Source organism: Xiphophorus maculatus, chromosome 13 (assembly GCF_002775205.1).
Source record: "Xiphophorus maculatus strain JP 163 A chromosome 13, X_maculatus-5.0-male, whole genome shotgun sequence".
NCBI classification, from domain to species: Eukaryota; Metazoa; Chordata; class Actinopteri; order Cyprinodontiformes; family Poeciliidae; genus Xiphophorus; species Xiphophorus maculatus.
This window is the reverse complement of record NC_036455.1, coordinates 205,594-217,122: the sequence shown is the minus strand read 5'-3', so window position 1 is coordinate 217,122 and position 11,529 is coordinate 205,594. Positions and strand designations below refer to the sequence as shown.

Genomic DNA, 11,529 nt, shown 5'->3' with positions numbered 1-11,529 from the left:
TGCAGATCAGACCTTAGTTTTCTGTTTCTTTTACAAAAACAGAGAGAAGCAGAGAAGTGTGATGTGCATTATTTTTGTTGCAATCACTGCCGTGTGTCTGTTGGGGTGTTTCTTTACCAGCATCCAGAGGTTGAATTTCCTCACATTCTTTACAAAATAAATACAAGCTCAGTCAGTTTGGACAGATCTAATGCAACCTCTAACAGGTTTTATGATGGGTTTTCCCTTTCTTTAGCTCCTTCTATCTTCCCACCAGCTCTGATTAGTCCCTAATGAAGAAACGTATTCCTGTAATATGATGTTATCACAATGATTTTCTTCCATACATGCAGTGTGTTGCGATCTTTGTTCCTTTTTGACCACAGTACCTTCTGCTATGTTTACTATGTCCAATGAATGTCTTATGGCAGACTGATTGATTGTGTGTAACTGTTCAATTGATCACAATACAGAAAAACTTTCAAACCACACCAAAGAGATGAAAGTTTAGTTTGTATCCATGTTCTCAGCTTGTTTCACATCTTCTTGCAGCTCGTAGCATAACCACTGGCAGTAGTATTTTTGGTTTTGCTTGTGGAGCGATCGACAGAGTGGAACCAGAGGATGTGATGAGCTGCCCAGGTTTCACAGACCAGCAACACCTCAGAGAGCTACTCCAGTCACTAAATGTCCTATAAACCACCGGGATATGTCATCTGATACAAAAAGCAGTGAGGAGTCGGGGGCAGAGAGCTGAGGATAGCTCTACTGTTTTCTCTTGGATCTGATCCTCGATGAGCTGAGGTCGACCAGAAATGGGAGCATCCAGATGGTTGAATGAGCAAAATTTGATCATATAAACCAAAAAGAATTGAGGCTTTTCTTTACTTATTTTACACCAAATGACCTTAAATGTTTATACCTGTTTTAAAGTACTGTTATTTATAGGCCCTCAAAAAAGTATTGCGACTTGTTGAACTTTTACACTTTTTATTACATTACGACTGCCAATTTAAAGTATTTTATTGAGTTATATGAAACTTCAACACAGAGAGGAGTGACTGATTGCAAAGTTGTAGGAAAATGACTCGTGTTTTAAAGTTTTTTATTCTTTTAATTTGCATTCAGCTCGCTTAACTCTGATAGTAAATATGATGACTTCATGGGTGAATTTCCTACATCACCATCTGTGAGAGGGTAATTTTAACATTCATGTAGAGAATGTTAGAGATAAAAGTGCAAAAGAGCATGTAACTGAGCCAAGTCATAACAAAGTGCTTATTCTGCACCACTGAAGCTCCTTTGCAGTATTTTTTACCTGTTCATTTGTTTTTGCTGTTAATACCCTTTCTTTTACCCTATGAGTGGTGCTACACAAACAAATATCCCTTGCCTTCAGAAATAAATGAGTAAGTAAATAAAGGCCAATAAGAAAAAAAAGAGGTGGAGAGATACATAATAACCCCTATAGAGCAAATATTTAGATCTGACGTGATCTAAATCACCTCAGAGTCATACAGCGGACTCAGCAAACGAGTGGGAAAAAGATGCTGTGGTCAGAATAGGCCAAAATGTCACACAGTCAATCTGTGGAGGAAAAGTAGCAAAACGCATAGCCCTGAACACACCTTCATAAGGTAAAGTATGACGGTGGCAACATCATGCTATAAAAGCTCACTGTATGTATTTACAGTAAAATAAGGAGTATACATAGAAGCACACCACACTTTTAAGATTTTTTGTTTCGTTTTGACAACCATAAATCCTTCTCCTTCCACTGAATTATTGTGCATGACTTTGTGCAGGTCTATGACATAAATTCCAAGGAAGAAGTACTGAAGCTTGTGCTTCATGAATCCGTTTGCCAGACCGAGTACGTCTGGTACCCGGTGAACATTTGTGATTGTCAAGAATTGTTTTGTCTCGACAGGTTTAGAAATACATTACATTTCTGAAAGCTCAATAGAAAGGGTAAGTTTGGATTGACTTGCAAAATCACTATTAAGGTGGTTGTGTTTAGTTTGTTTGGGCTTGGAGCTATGCTATTCCTCTGCCATGCACAGAGACAGAGAGCCAGAAATGTAATCCCTACATCCTTGTCTGATTAAGACCCAGTACAGTTATTTTTTTTCAACTGGCAATGTTTCTTTTTTAGCTACAGGAGAACTACGAAGGGTGTATGATTCAGTGCATATCAGGTTTGACAGATTAAAGTAGATAAGCCATGCCTAAAGTTACTCCTATTCAACCTAAGATAGTGTTTTCTGCTTCCTGTTATGTTACCCTGAAACGTTTCCAACAATCTTAGTTGTTTTTGCCAAAATGTGTCTCATTCCTCGTTGCTTATGTCAGAGTGTAAATACTGGACAACATCATTCCCTGCTCAAGTAAAACTGCTTCATAAAGTTTGTCAGCTTTTTCTGGAGATTTTTTATTGTTATTACAGTCTCAAAATGTTTGACTTCCTTCTAAAACTGTAGGTGTGAACAGATTCCTTGTCCTCAGAAACTGGGCCAAACTGTTCCTGTTCGGGACGTATAAAAAGGGCTAATAAATACCAGGAGCATCTCTGCCCCTACCCCCCTCATGCCCAAAGAAAAACAGTCAGAAAGAGAGAAAAGACAAAGAACAAAATAAAGATTTGCCTTCTATACAAGATCTAATTTACGTAGAAAGAAATAAGAGACGCAAATGAACAATTATCAGTACCAGTATCAGAAAAAGACTTGTCACACGTTTCCTCCAGACAGACTTTTGTAGCTGTGACCAAGAAATCACTCAGCCTCTAATTTGAGGTAAGTTTTTCATCATTTCCTCCACAGCGTTTGGCTCTAGACTGCTGTAATCGAGCCAATGGAAAGCCCTTCAGACTGCACAGTAGAGGCTGAAGTCGACTCATTTTTTCCAACAGCTTCAGGCTCCAAAGGAACGCCGCTGCAAACACACTCACGCTGCTGTTTCCTACAAGGTAAGATCTTTTAAGATCAATACAAATGTTAGCTCTTCTTGTAGTAGTTGAAATATGTTTTTATTTGCTTGAGTTGTCTGAAGTGGACGGGTTTTTTTTTTTTCATAAGTTTCTCTACCGTTTTTCTGGCCACCACTAAGCTGCTAAAGGAAAACGATTTTGACACAACCAGACAGTAATAAAACATGAGAGGAATTGCTAAAGAGTTTTTGTAGATGTATTACAGGTGTGTCTCAATAAATCGGAATATTGTTTTTTTATTCTAGTAAATTGATTAAATAACAAAATGTTTAAGAGCTAATGAAACCCAAAACATTTTCTGTTGATGTGCAAGATCAGTTAAAAAATGGATTTTAGATGTAGAAATGTGAACTGAAATGCATGTGCTGGCACAGTGCAGTTAGAATTTAAATTGCTTTTCTGTTTTTGCTTTTCTGATGCAACTAAATGTTTCAGATCAACAACCAAACTTTAATATCAGTCGAAAATAACCAGAGTAAACAAAAGAATCGCCTTTCAAATGATACAAACCAACCAAAAATGTGAAATCATGAATTACTGATTAGCCACATTTTGGAACAACTGAGTTCCACCTCATTAGCCACATCTGGGTCTTTTTTTCCCTCCTTATAAAGGACTAAACTGGCTTTGGACTTGATAAATCACAGTGAGCCAACATCAGCAGGTGATATGGCCCCTAAAATCATCACTGACTGTGAAGACGATACACTGGGCTTCAAGCAATAATGATTCTCTGCCTTTCCACTCTTCCTCCAGACTCTGTGACTTTTATTTTCAGTGAAATGTGCAGAGGACTTTTAACCACTGAGAAACGGTCAAGTCTTTTTTCTTCCTTTCCTATTCAATTTCTTAGTAAATAGTAGTAATAATAACAAAATTATCATCATTATATCATATTAAAATTTTCAGAGAAACCAAATGTTTCAAAATATAAAATATATCAGTCTCTATATAATATATCATATTCACGTTTCATATTAAAACACTGAAGTAAATTAGCTTTTTGTTTTTTATTTATAGAGATATTCCTGTATATCAGTTGGTTGTGTATTCATATTTCTGTTGCTAATATGTTTTATTTTGTGGAAACAACTTGCAAATAAATTCTAACTAACCTACCTGTTAAGCAAAGGGAAAAGAAATCTGAATAAAATCCAATCTTTCTTCAAAATCATAAACAATGTCATAAATATTAAAAGATCCCCACAGAAATGATACAGTTTAATTTGTTTTTTCATCCAGTTTGGAGATGATCTGGTGGACAGCCAGCAGGGCCTGGCTCTACTTCTCCTGCTTCCTCCTGCTGGGTGTCTGCTCCCAACCAGAGGCTGGAGGACCAGAAGTGGTACTGGACCAAGTATCAGGAGAACCTGACTTCGGGGATTGGGAAATGGGTTCTGGATCTTCTCTGCTGCATCTCTTCAACAACTTCCCTGCTGACAGTTCCTTTGTTAATGAGTCCCCAAAAGAACCAGTCAATTGCACGCAGCGCTTCTGGTTGCCACCTCCCTCTCCAGTCTGCTGGGAAACTGTAGCAGAACCGGAGGAGTTTGCCAGGTCCCGTCTGCTTGTTCTGCAGAACAGGGCCGCGCTGCAGGCGGTGTCTGACCTGAGCGGGGTGGAGGAAGCAGGGGTTTCCTACAACCACCAAGCCAGAGAGGAGGTCCAGGGCGTCCAGTCAGACCACCAGAAGGTGACCGAGATAATGCAAACCATGGAGAATGTGTTTGTCTCACTGGTGGAGAAAAGGAAAGAGGGGAAGGAGCAGGGCATTCTTACTAGGTGAGAACCAGAAAATTTTCTGATTATGAGATATGTAACTTTTAATATATATATATATATTTAAGTTTGGTGCATGTTTTTGAATATATTGTGGATATTCTATAAATAAAACAATATCAAAACTATACTTAGGGCTAGACAACATGGCTGATAGAGCCCTAGTATGTATCACCATACTAGAGCTGTTGTAAACAAATATTTTAGTAATCGAGTAATCTATCAATTATTCTTATGATTAATCGAGTAATTGGATAAAAAGAAAGATAAAGTAAAACATTGGTAAATCTAACATAACAACAGTTTTACTATCGCATATCAACATCAGTCCAATTTTTCACAATTGAGCTTCCCTAACAATAAACTTTTCTGTAGTTCAGAAAATTAACTCGTAACAATAATAGCTCACTTTCCAAGTTAACCTGAAGAAAAGTTATACAAGAATCTGAAATTATATTAAATTTAATAAAGAGGCAGGCTCACAAATACGCTTATAAAAAATGTCTGTACTCCAGCTTTTCATTTATGCATTCATATTCAGTCAATTTAACTCTCACCTTGCCCAGACGTTTACAGCTTTTGTTTTGGTGTATGTTAGCGAACCGGCCACCAGGCAGCAGCTTCGAGGAGAAAAAAGCTGCCGTACTCCAGGCATCGCGCCAGTCATTTTAAAGATGCTTATTAGTCCCCCGAAAACCGACAAAAACCCAATCAATAAAATCCTCCCAGGCCGAACTTGAAAACTGGACGTTATGCTGCTAACACTTAGCTTTCGTCAACAACTCAGGCGTAAGTGAGAGCTCCGCGCAACGCAAGTAATAACCCGGCCGGAACGCGGTGGGCACTAAATAATAAAATATAATTTAACGAAGCTTCAAGGCAAATAAATTTTCCTCGAGGAATTTTAATAATCGAGGTACTCGAATCACTCGAGGAATCTTTTCAGCCCTACACCATACAAGAGTTTCACATCAGTTTTTATCAATAATTATTGTCTTGTTTTTTTTTTTGTTTAAAATATCTAATATACTGCCAAAGTGGTGCTATGACCTTTTCTGTTTTATCCAGTTTTCACTCCAGCACATTGTTCTTTATTTTTAAGCATTATGAGGCATGGTGGAAAAAATTGAAATTGCCACACTTACCCAACAAGTTGTTGCTAGGTAACCAGAGAGTGAGTGAGTTGCTAGGTAACCAAAGAACGAGTGAGTTAGTTGATGCCTCCCACCTTGTGGTTGAGCAACTAAAGCTTTTCCCCTGCCTACATCTCCCAGATTGCAGTGCGGTTCTGGACCAGGAAGTAACAAAATGTTGCATGTACTCCAGGTGCGAAGACACAAATGCCTGTTTTGCAGTTGCATTCTAAGATGCTTAATTTTTATAATAACATTTTTAACTAAACAAGATAATTAAGAATAGGGAAAAATCAAGGAAGGCTATCCACGTTGTCCACAGGCTATAGCGATAACGTGTACCATTCTTCATCATGTCATTCCTCTAGTCCACTCAATTTAACTTAAGTTATTTTATGCAGCTCTGAAGTCCAAGCTAAAGCATTTTAGTTAGGCTTAGGTATGAACTTCATATTACCAAAACATGCAATATATTGTTTTTTCTGTTTTCAGAATCACTGTAATGCAAAAAGATCCCATTTTCAGCAAATACTGGCTTTATCATTAGTAGCACGCATCTGTTCAATCCAGAGCAATAAGTGTATGCTAAGTTTTTCCACATACAAATTACATTTCCCAGCTTGATTTTTGCTAAATGAGCGGCGCTGGGTAGTTTGTAATGTGTTTTCATCTGTCTACATTCTCTATGTCCTGCTCGCTGAAATCTAACAATTGAAACAGGTTGAGCTTTCTTCATCCAACAACTGAGACTACAGGATTATTAAGGCAACATTTAACATATTCTAGTAGGCCGCAGACCTGGAAGCTGGTCCACAACCAGATGTTGAGGCTAGACCTTAATTAACAAGGTTTTCAGAAGGTCTGCATCACGTCTTACAAGGAAAATTTGAGTCATTTCATTGCATTTTCCAAATGACAAACTGAATAAAATGAAGCTCTGGCTAAAAAGAAGGAGAAAAAAAGCAGAGAATGGAGAAAAGAGAAATTCTCTTGAATTTGTATGAACTTAGGAATACAAAAGTCTAATCTTTACATTTTATTTTCTTCCCCCTCCTGACAGCATAAGAGAGCATCTTACCAACACAAGGGAGGCTATGGAAGGAAAAGAGCTCCTGGCAAACAACCTGGAGAGCCGCTTTTCTACTTTAGAGAAGACTCTGCTCAACATACACCTTCGACTCAACAAACTCATTCGACAATGACAGCAATCAAAGCCTCCTCAAAGAGCATCTGGTACAAGAGTTTAAATTGTACATGCATAATAAATTCCGATGCCTACAAAGGAAATCTAAATTGTTAGCAAAAGAACAGAAAAAAGTACAAACCCATAACCTGAACACATGTGGCCGTTCCAGTTTACGACTCCGAATGATCCATATAGACATTTTACAGTCGTATAAAACACCTTGTAAAACTCTAATATACTGAGGTTGGCATCAGAATAAGTGACTTGTCAGACTTGAGAGATTATGGTTTTTGTCTGTTTATATAGACATAAAGGTTACCCAGTACAGCATTGACATGTATTTTAATCTAAACAATAAGTCCATTACTAAATAAATCGTAAGCATTCTGATGTGTAAACATTTAAGAAATATTGAATTATTTAAACAAACAGATGTTCCAGGTTCTTGCTGGCAAATAGAGGTACATCTGATACATTTCAAAGATATTGGAAATGTCCAGTATCAGTAATCAGACGTGTGAAGCTGAGATAGCCGTCCTTCATATGCAGTTAATCTGTGCATGACTGGAGGTGGCCGGAAAAACGTTAACCACCTTCAACCTGTGCAAAAAGTTGAACAAATTTAAGACTCTAAACCTGCAAAACTCTTTGACACTCCACAGTGCTGTGAAAGTTTTAACACCTCTTGAAGCTTTTCACATTTTTTCAGATTACAAAATCCAAGCTTCAAAGTGTTTTATTTGGATTGCATGAGGCAGACAGACCGACATGAATTGGTGCATAATTTAGATATTTCTTTGCTTTTTTTTTTTTTTTTTTTTTTTTTACAAAAATTAGAAAAGTGTGTCTTGCATTTGTATTTAGCTGCCTTTACTAAATGCAATCTGCAGCAAACTGCAGTCAGTAAAGAGAGTACAGTTTAATCTTAAGATAAAACCCAGTCTTCTGAGATTTAGGAAAAACATTAGACACAAAACAACATCATGTAAACAGAGCAGCTCACTCGAATGAGAGATTCACAGCTGACATGGGATAACTTTCATCACACTAGTGCTGAAAGGAAACAATAAAAAGTTGTTTACTTATTCCATACATGGTGCGACAATCACCAACATCTATGGAATAAGATGTTGTTCTGGTCAGTTGAGACCAAAATGTAACTTTTTGACACATATGCCAAATGCCTTATGTATGGGGAGACCCTGAACACATCACCCAACTGCTTCACAGCTGCATAATATTAGTGAAATATGAGACATGAGCTAACATTGGAACAGCATGCCCAGATTGCATGAACTAATATACAATCAATACTTTCAAAAAGTGTTGAAAGTATTGGTGTCTTTTCTGCTTTAGGTTCATAGCAAAACTAGATCTTAGATAATGAGAACTTTATTTAGTTGGCAGGGGGAGGGGAGAATACATTTATTTTAATGTCAGTTACATAAAAAGTTGCTTTTCTATTTTTGCTTTCTAAAACTTTTTATGATGCATTAAAAATAAGTTTGCCAAAAATTTATCACAGGAGTCTGAGTGCATGGTACTTTAATAATTAGCTTAAACTTACAGCGGTGCAGGTAGTGCTAGTGCATCATATCTTGTGAAAACAATAAATTTGACGGAAACTATACCACCGTGGGGTGTCAGCATCATGCCGAGGGCATGCTCTTCTTCAGTGGACACAGAAAAGTTGGTTTGCGTTGACGGGGAGATGGACGGATGCCAATTACAGGGCAATCCCTGAAGAAAACCTGCTGGAGGCTGCTTAAGATGCACTGATGTTCAATGATGCTCTCCATCCAATCTGACTGAGCCTGAGCTGTTTACAAAGAAGAAAATGGGCAAATTTCAGCATCTATTTTACAAAAACCCTTTAAAAAACTCATGTCATATTTGCCCTTCACAATTATCTACTTCTTTCTGTTGGTCTAGCATAAAATCCCAATAAGCCACCTTGGAGTTTAAAGTTTTAACATAGCAATTTGGGAAGTAGTTCAAGATTTGTAGAAATCTTTGCATAACACTAGGTATTGGGGGTTAAAAAAAACTCATTTAACAGCCTTTATCTTTGGAGCAATGTTAAAACATTTTATTTGGTTGTAGTTATTTATCACCTACATCCTCCTGGGACTGCGTGAGTTAAAGTTGATCCGAGGGACATCATTTCATATTTTTGGTGTACTTAGTTTCCCATTCTCAAACCTTTTTTTTTTCCTAAATCCTCTACATGAACCAAGTGAGTAAGCTGAAAAGTAATGAAGTCCATGTGCCGCCTCACTTTTCCTCCCAATAACAGCAGAGTACATGTGATAAAATGTCCACATTGGAAAAGACGTTCTCTCCTCATCAGAAATCACTGTCTTCATCTTGCATTTGTTCCAAAGTCTTCAGATAATCTTGAGCAAGGATTTTTTTGGGCAAAATATCTGTTAAGTAAAAAAAAACAAGAGCGAGAGACAAAAAAGTTACACGACATAAATTCACTGCTTGTCCAGCTTCAATGTTACTTCATATATTTCAGTAATAAGACCAGATAAAGTACTAATGTACAAACACAGCCATTTAACCCTTTAAATGTAGATTATGCAAATAATCCATATTCTTATTAATGTAATTTTAAATGTCTTGTGATGAAAAAATGGTAGAATATTTCACAAAGCCGTAAACGCATTTTATGTCTGCAGTTTTCCTTGAAGTATCAGTAACATCCTTGAAGCTTATTTACACACTAATTATGAGCAGCTGAAGGTTGACAGTTTCAGGTGAGTCAGGTTTCTCACCTGTGAGGAAGTGGAAAGTGTCGCTCTCCTCTGCGGTTTTAGCCAGGTCGCTGTAGTTCAGGGTGTTGGCTTCCGTCTGGGAGCGGTTGTTAAAGGAGGTCAGAGCCAGATGCTGCACAAACAGCTCCTTTATCATCATCAGCAGCAGCAGCAGCAGCATCAACAACAACAACAACGCCCGGGTTAGTCAATTAGAAATCTCCAGTTAAAACTGTAAAACAAACATCTTCACAACAATAAACCGCTGATATTCCAGCTCTGCTAATAAGCTCGTAACAACAGCTTACAGTAGCCTTGGTGGTGAGGAAGAGAGCGTCCTGGTTGATGCTGGAGACGTCCGGGGAGCTCTTCATGATCAGCCGCACTCTGGAGATCGGTAGTGAGATTGCCTTTTTAGCTTCTGACGCTTGGCTGTCTTTTCCTGAATTAGTTTGAGACATTCTTTAAAATGGAATAGACACACTCTGCTGTTAACTTCCAGTACTGTTTTGAATTGTGACGCATTACGTTCCTTCTTCTTCGTCGTCTTCCTTCTTCTTTGGCGGTCTTTACGAAGGATGAGCGCCACCTACTGGAAGGTTCAAATTACAACTGAATGTGACGTGTAACTTTTCCAAGTATCCAAACGTACGTATATCTTTGTGACTGTAAAATCAAAAGTCCTCCTGTTGGTCTTAGCAGAAAAATAATATTTACTACTACATACTAGTTAAAAATGTTTTTCTCAGACTGAAAAAGTGTTATAGACAGCTTTGGTAATCTGTTTCTAGTTTGGGATATTCTTATCATTTTTATTTGATTTTTTTACTGTGATGAGGAACTAATATCTAAAAGAATGTGTTTTATTTTTCATCTTTAGATTGGTGCATCTACTAGTTTTCTCTTACTTAACATAAGAGGAAAGAGCCTTACTTGATGTAAGACTCTGTAAAACAATAATGTATACATCACCTAAAATAAATTACGTCGCTTCTCATTGGCCCCAAAACAAACGTCAGTGACCTCCCATAAATACTTTAAATGTAACACAGCCCATAGATATAAAAACTTTACCTTTGTTTATTGACAGTGACAATAATATCAAGGTTATTTTTTTAAAGACTTTAGGTTGTTTAAGTTTCAAGGTATTGGGAAATTTAGTTTCTGATAGTGCATAGAATAATCCAATTTTTTACAGTTACTGATGTTATGAGTTCATGTTTGATTTCATCCGTGCTTCAACTAGGTTTGTTTAAAAAATATGCCTCAGCAAATAACAATTCAATTCGTGACTGATTTTCAAGTCAACACGTTAAACATGATGGGCCCCTCTCCCAGATTCCAACAAACCTGTGTTGTAAGGCAATTTTGAGCACTTAGAAAAACACTATGCAGATAAAATTTATTACTATTATTATTATTATTATAAAAATGTTGTTAGTAGAAGGGATGTTCTTATCAGGAAGAGGGGGCCAAATCAATTTCTGATTAAGCCCTCAAACAATATTGGACCAGCCCTGTTTTATAGTGAAAGAACTACAATAACTATTTTACCCACAGAAAGTTGTTTGGATTCGGGTTACTGTTTGCTAGATAATAATATTTTTTATTTATTGTTTCCAATAAATATTTTTTAGAGAAAGAGACAGTTGGGCTTTTCATGCTTAATGAAAAATACTAAAAATTGTATTTATTTTTTTTTAT

General features: G+C 37.1%; 2 protein-coding genes across 2 annotated transcripts; one reads left to right on the top strand and one right to left on the bottom strand.

Moving 5' to 3' along the window:
• The first annotated feature begins 2,717 nt into the window (after nucleotides 1–2,717).
• Nucleotides 2,718–7,108, top strand: LOC102226988. Its single transcript, XM_005797363.2, has 4 exons — nucleotides 2,718–2,774; nucleotides 2,891–2,947; nucleotides 4,211–4,750; nucleotides 6,941–7,108. Exons 3-4 carry the CDS (start codon nucleotides 4,218–4,220, stop codon nucleotides 7,080–7,082), a joined length of 675 nt encoding a protein of 224 aa, XP_005797420.1. The 5' UTR covers nucleotides 2,718–2,774; nucleotides 2,891–2,947; nucleotides 4,211–4,217; the 3' UTR covers nucleotides 7,083–7,108.
• Nucleotides 7,109–7,350: 242 nt separating this feature from the next.
• On the bottom strand, nucleotides 7,351–10,378 carry chrac1 (chromatin accessibility complex 1). Its single transcript, XM_005797362.3, has 3 exons — nucleotides 10,134–10,378; nucleotides 9,847–9,973; nucleotides 7,351–9,492 (listed from the first exon to the last, which is right to left on the bottom strand). The coding sequence occupies exons 1-3, from the start codon at nucleotides 10,284–10,286 to the stop codon at nucleotides 9,413–9,415; spliced, it is 360 nt and encodes a 119-aa protein (XP_005797419.1). The 5' UTR covers nucleotides 10,287–10,378; the 3' UTR covers nucleotides 7,351–9,412.
• Between the last annotated feature and the right edge of the window lie 1,151 nt (nucleotides 10,379–11,529).

What these genes read in the sequence shown, in the direction of transcription:
- chrac1 (XM_005797362.3), bottom strand. Translation starts at nt 10,286, where the DNA reads ATGTCTCAAACTAATTCAGGAAAAGACAGCCAAGCGTCAGAAGCTAAA. An exon ending in TCCTCACCACCAAGGCTACT is followed by an intron (nt 9,974 to 10,133) that starts GTAAGCTGTTGT and finishes ATGATGATAAAG; the next exon opens with GAGCTGTTTGTGCAGCATCT. An exon ending in CACTTTCCACTTCCTCACAG is followed by an intron (nt 9,493 to 9,846) that starts GTGAGAAACCTG and finishes TTTACTTAACAG; the next exon opens with ATATTTTGCCCAAAAAAATC.
- LOC102226988 (XM_005797363.2), top strand. Translation starts at nt 4,218, where the DNA reads ATGATCTGGTGGACAGCCAGCAGGGCCTGGCTCTACTTCTCCTGCTTC. An exon ending in GAGCAGGGCATTCTTACTAG is followed by an intron (nt 4,751 to 6,940) that starts GTGAGAACCAGA and finishes CCCTCCTGACAG; the next exon opens with CATAAGAGAGCATCTTACCA.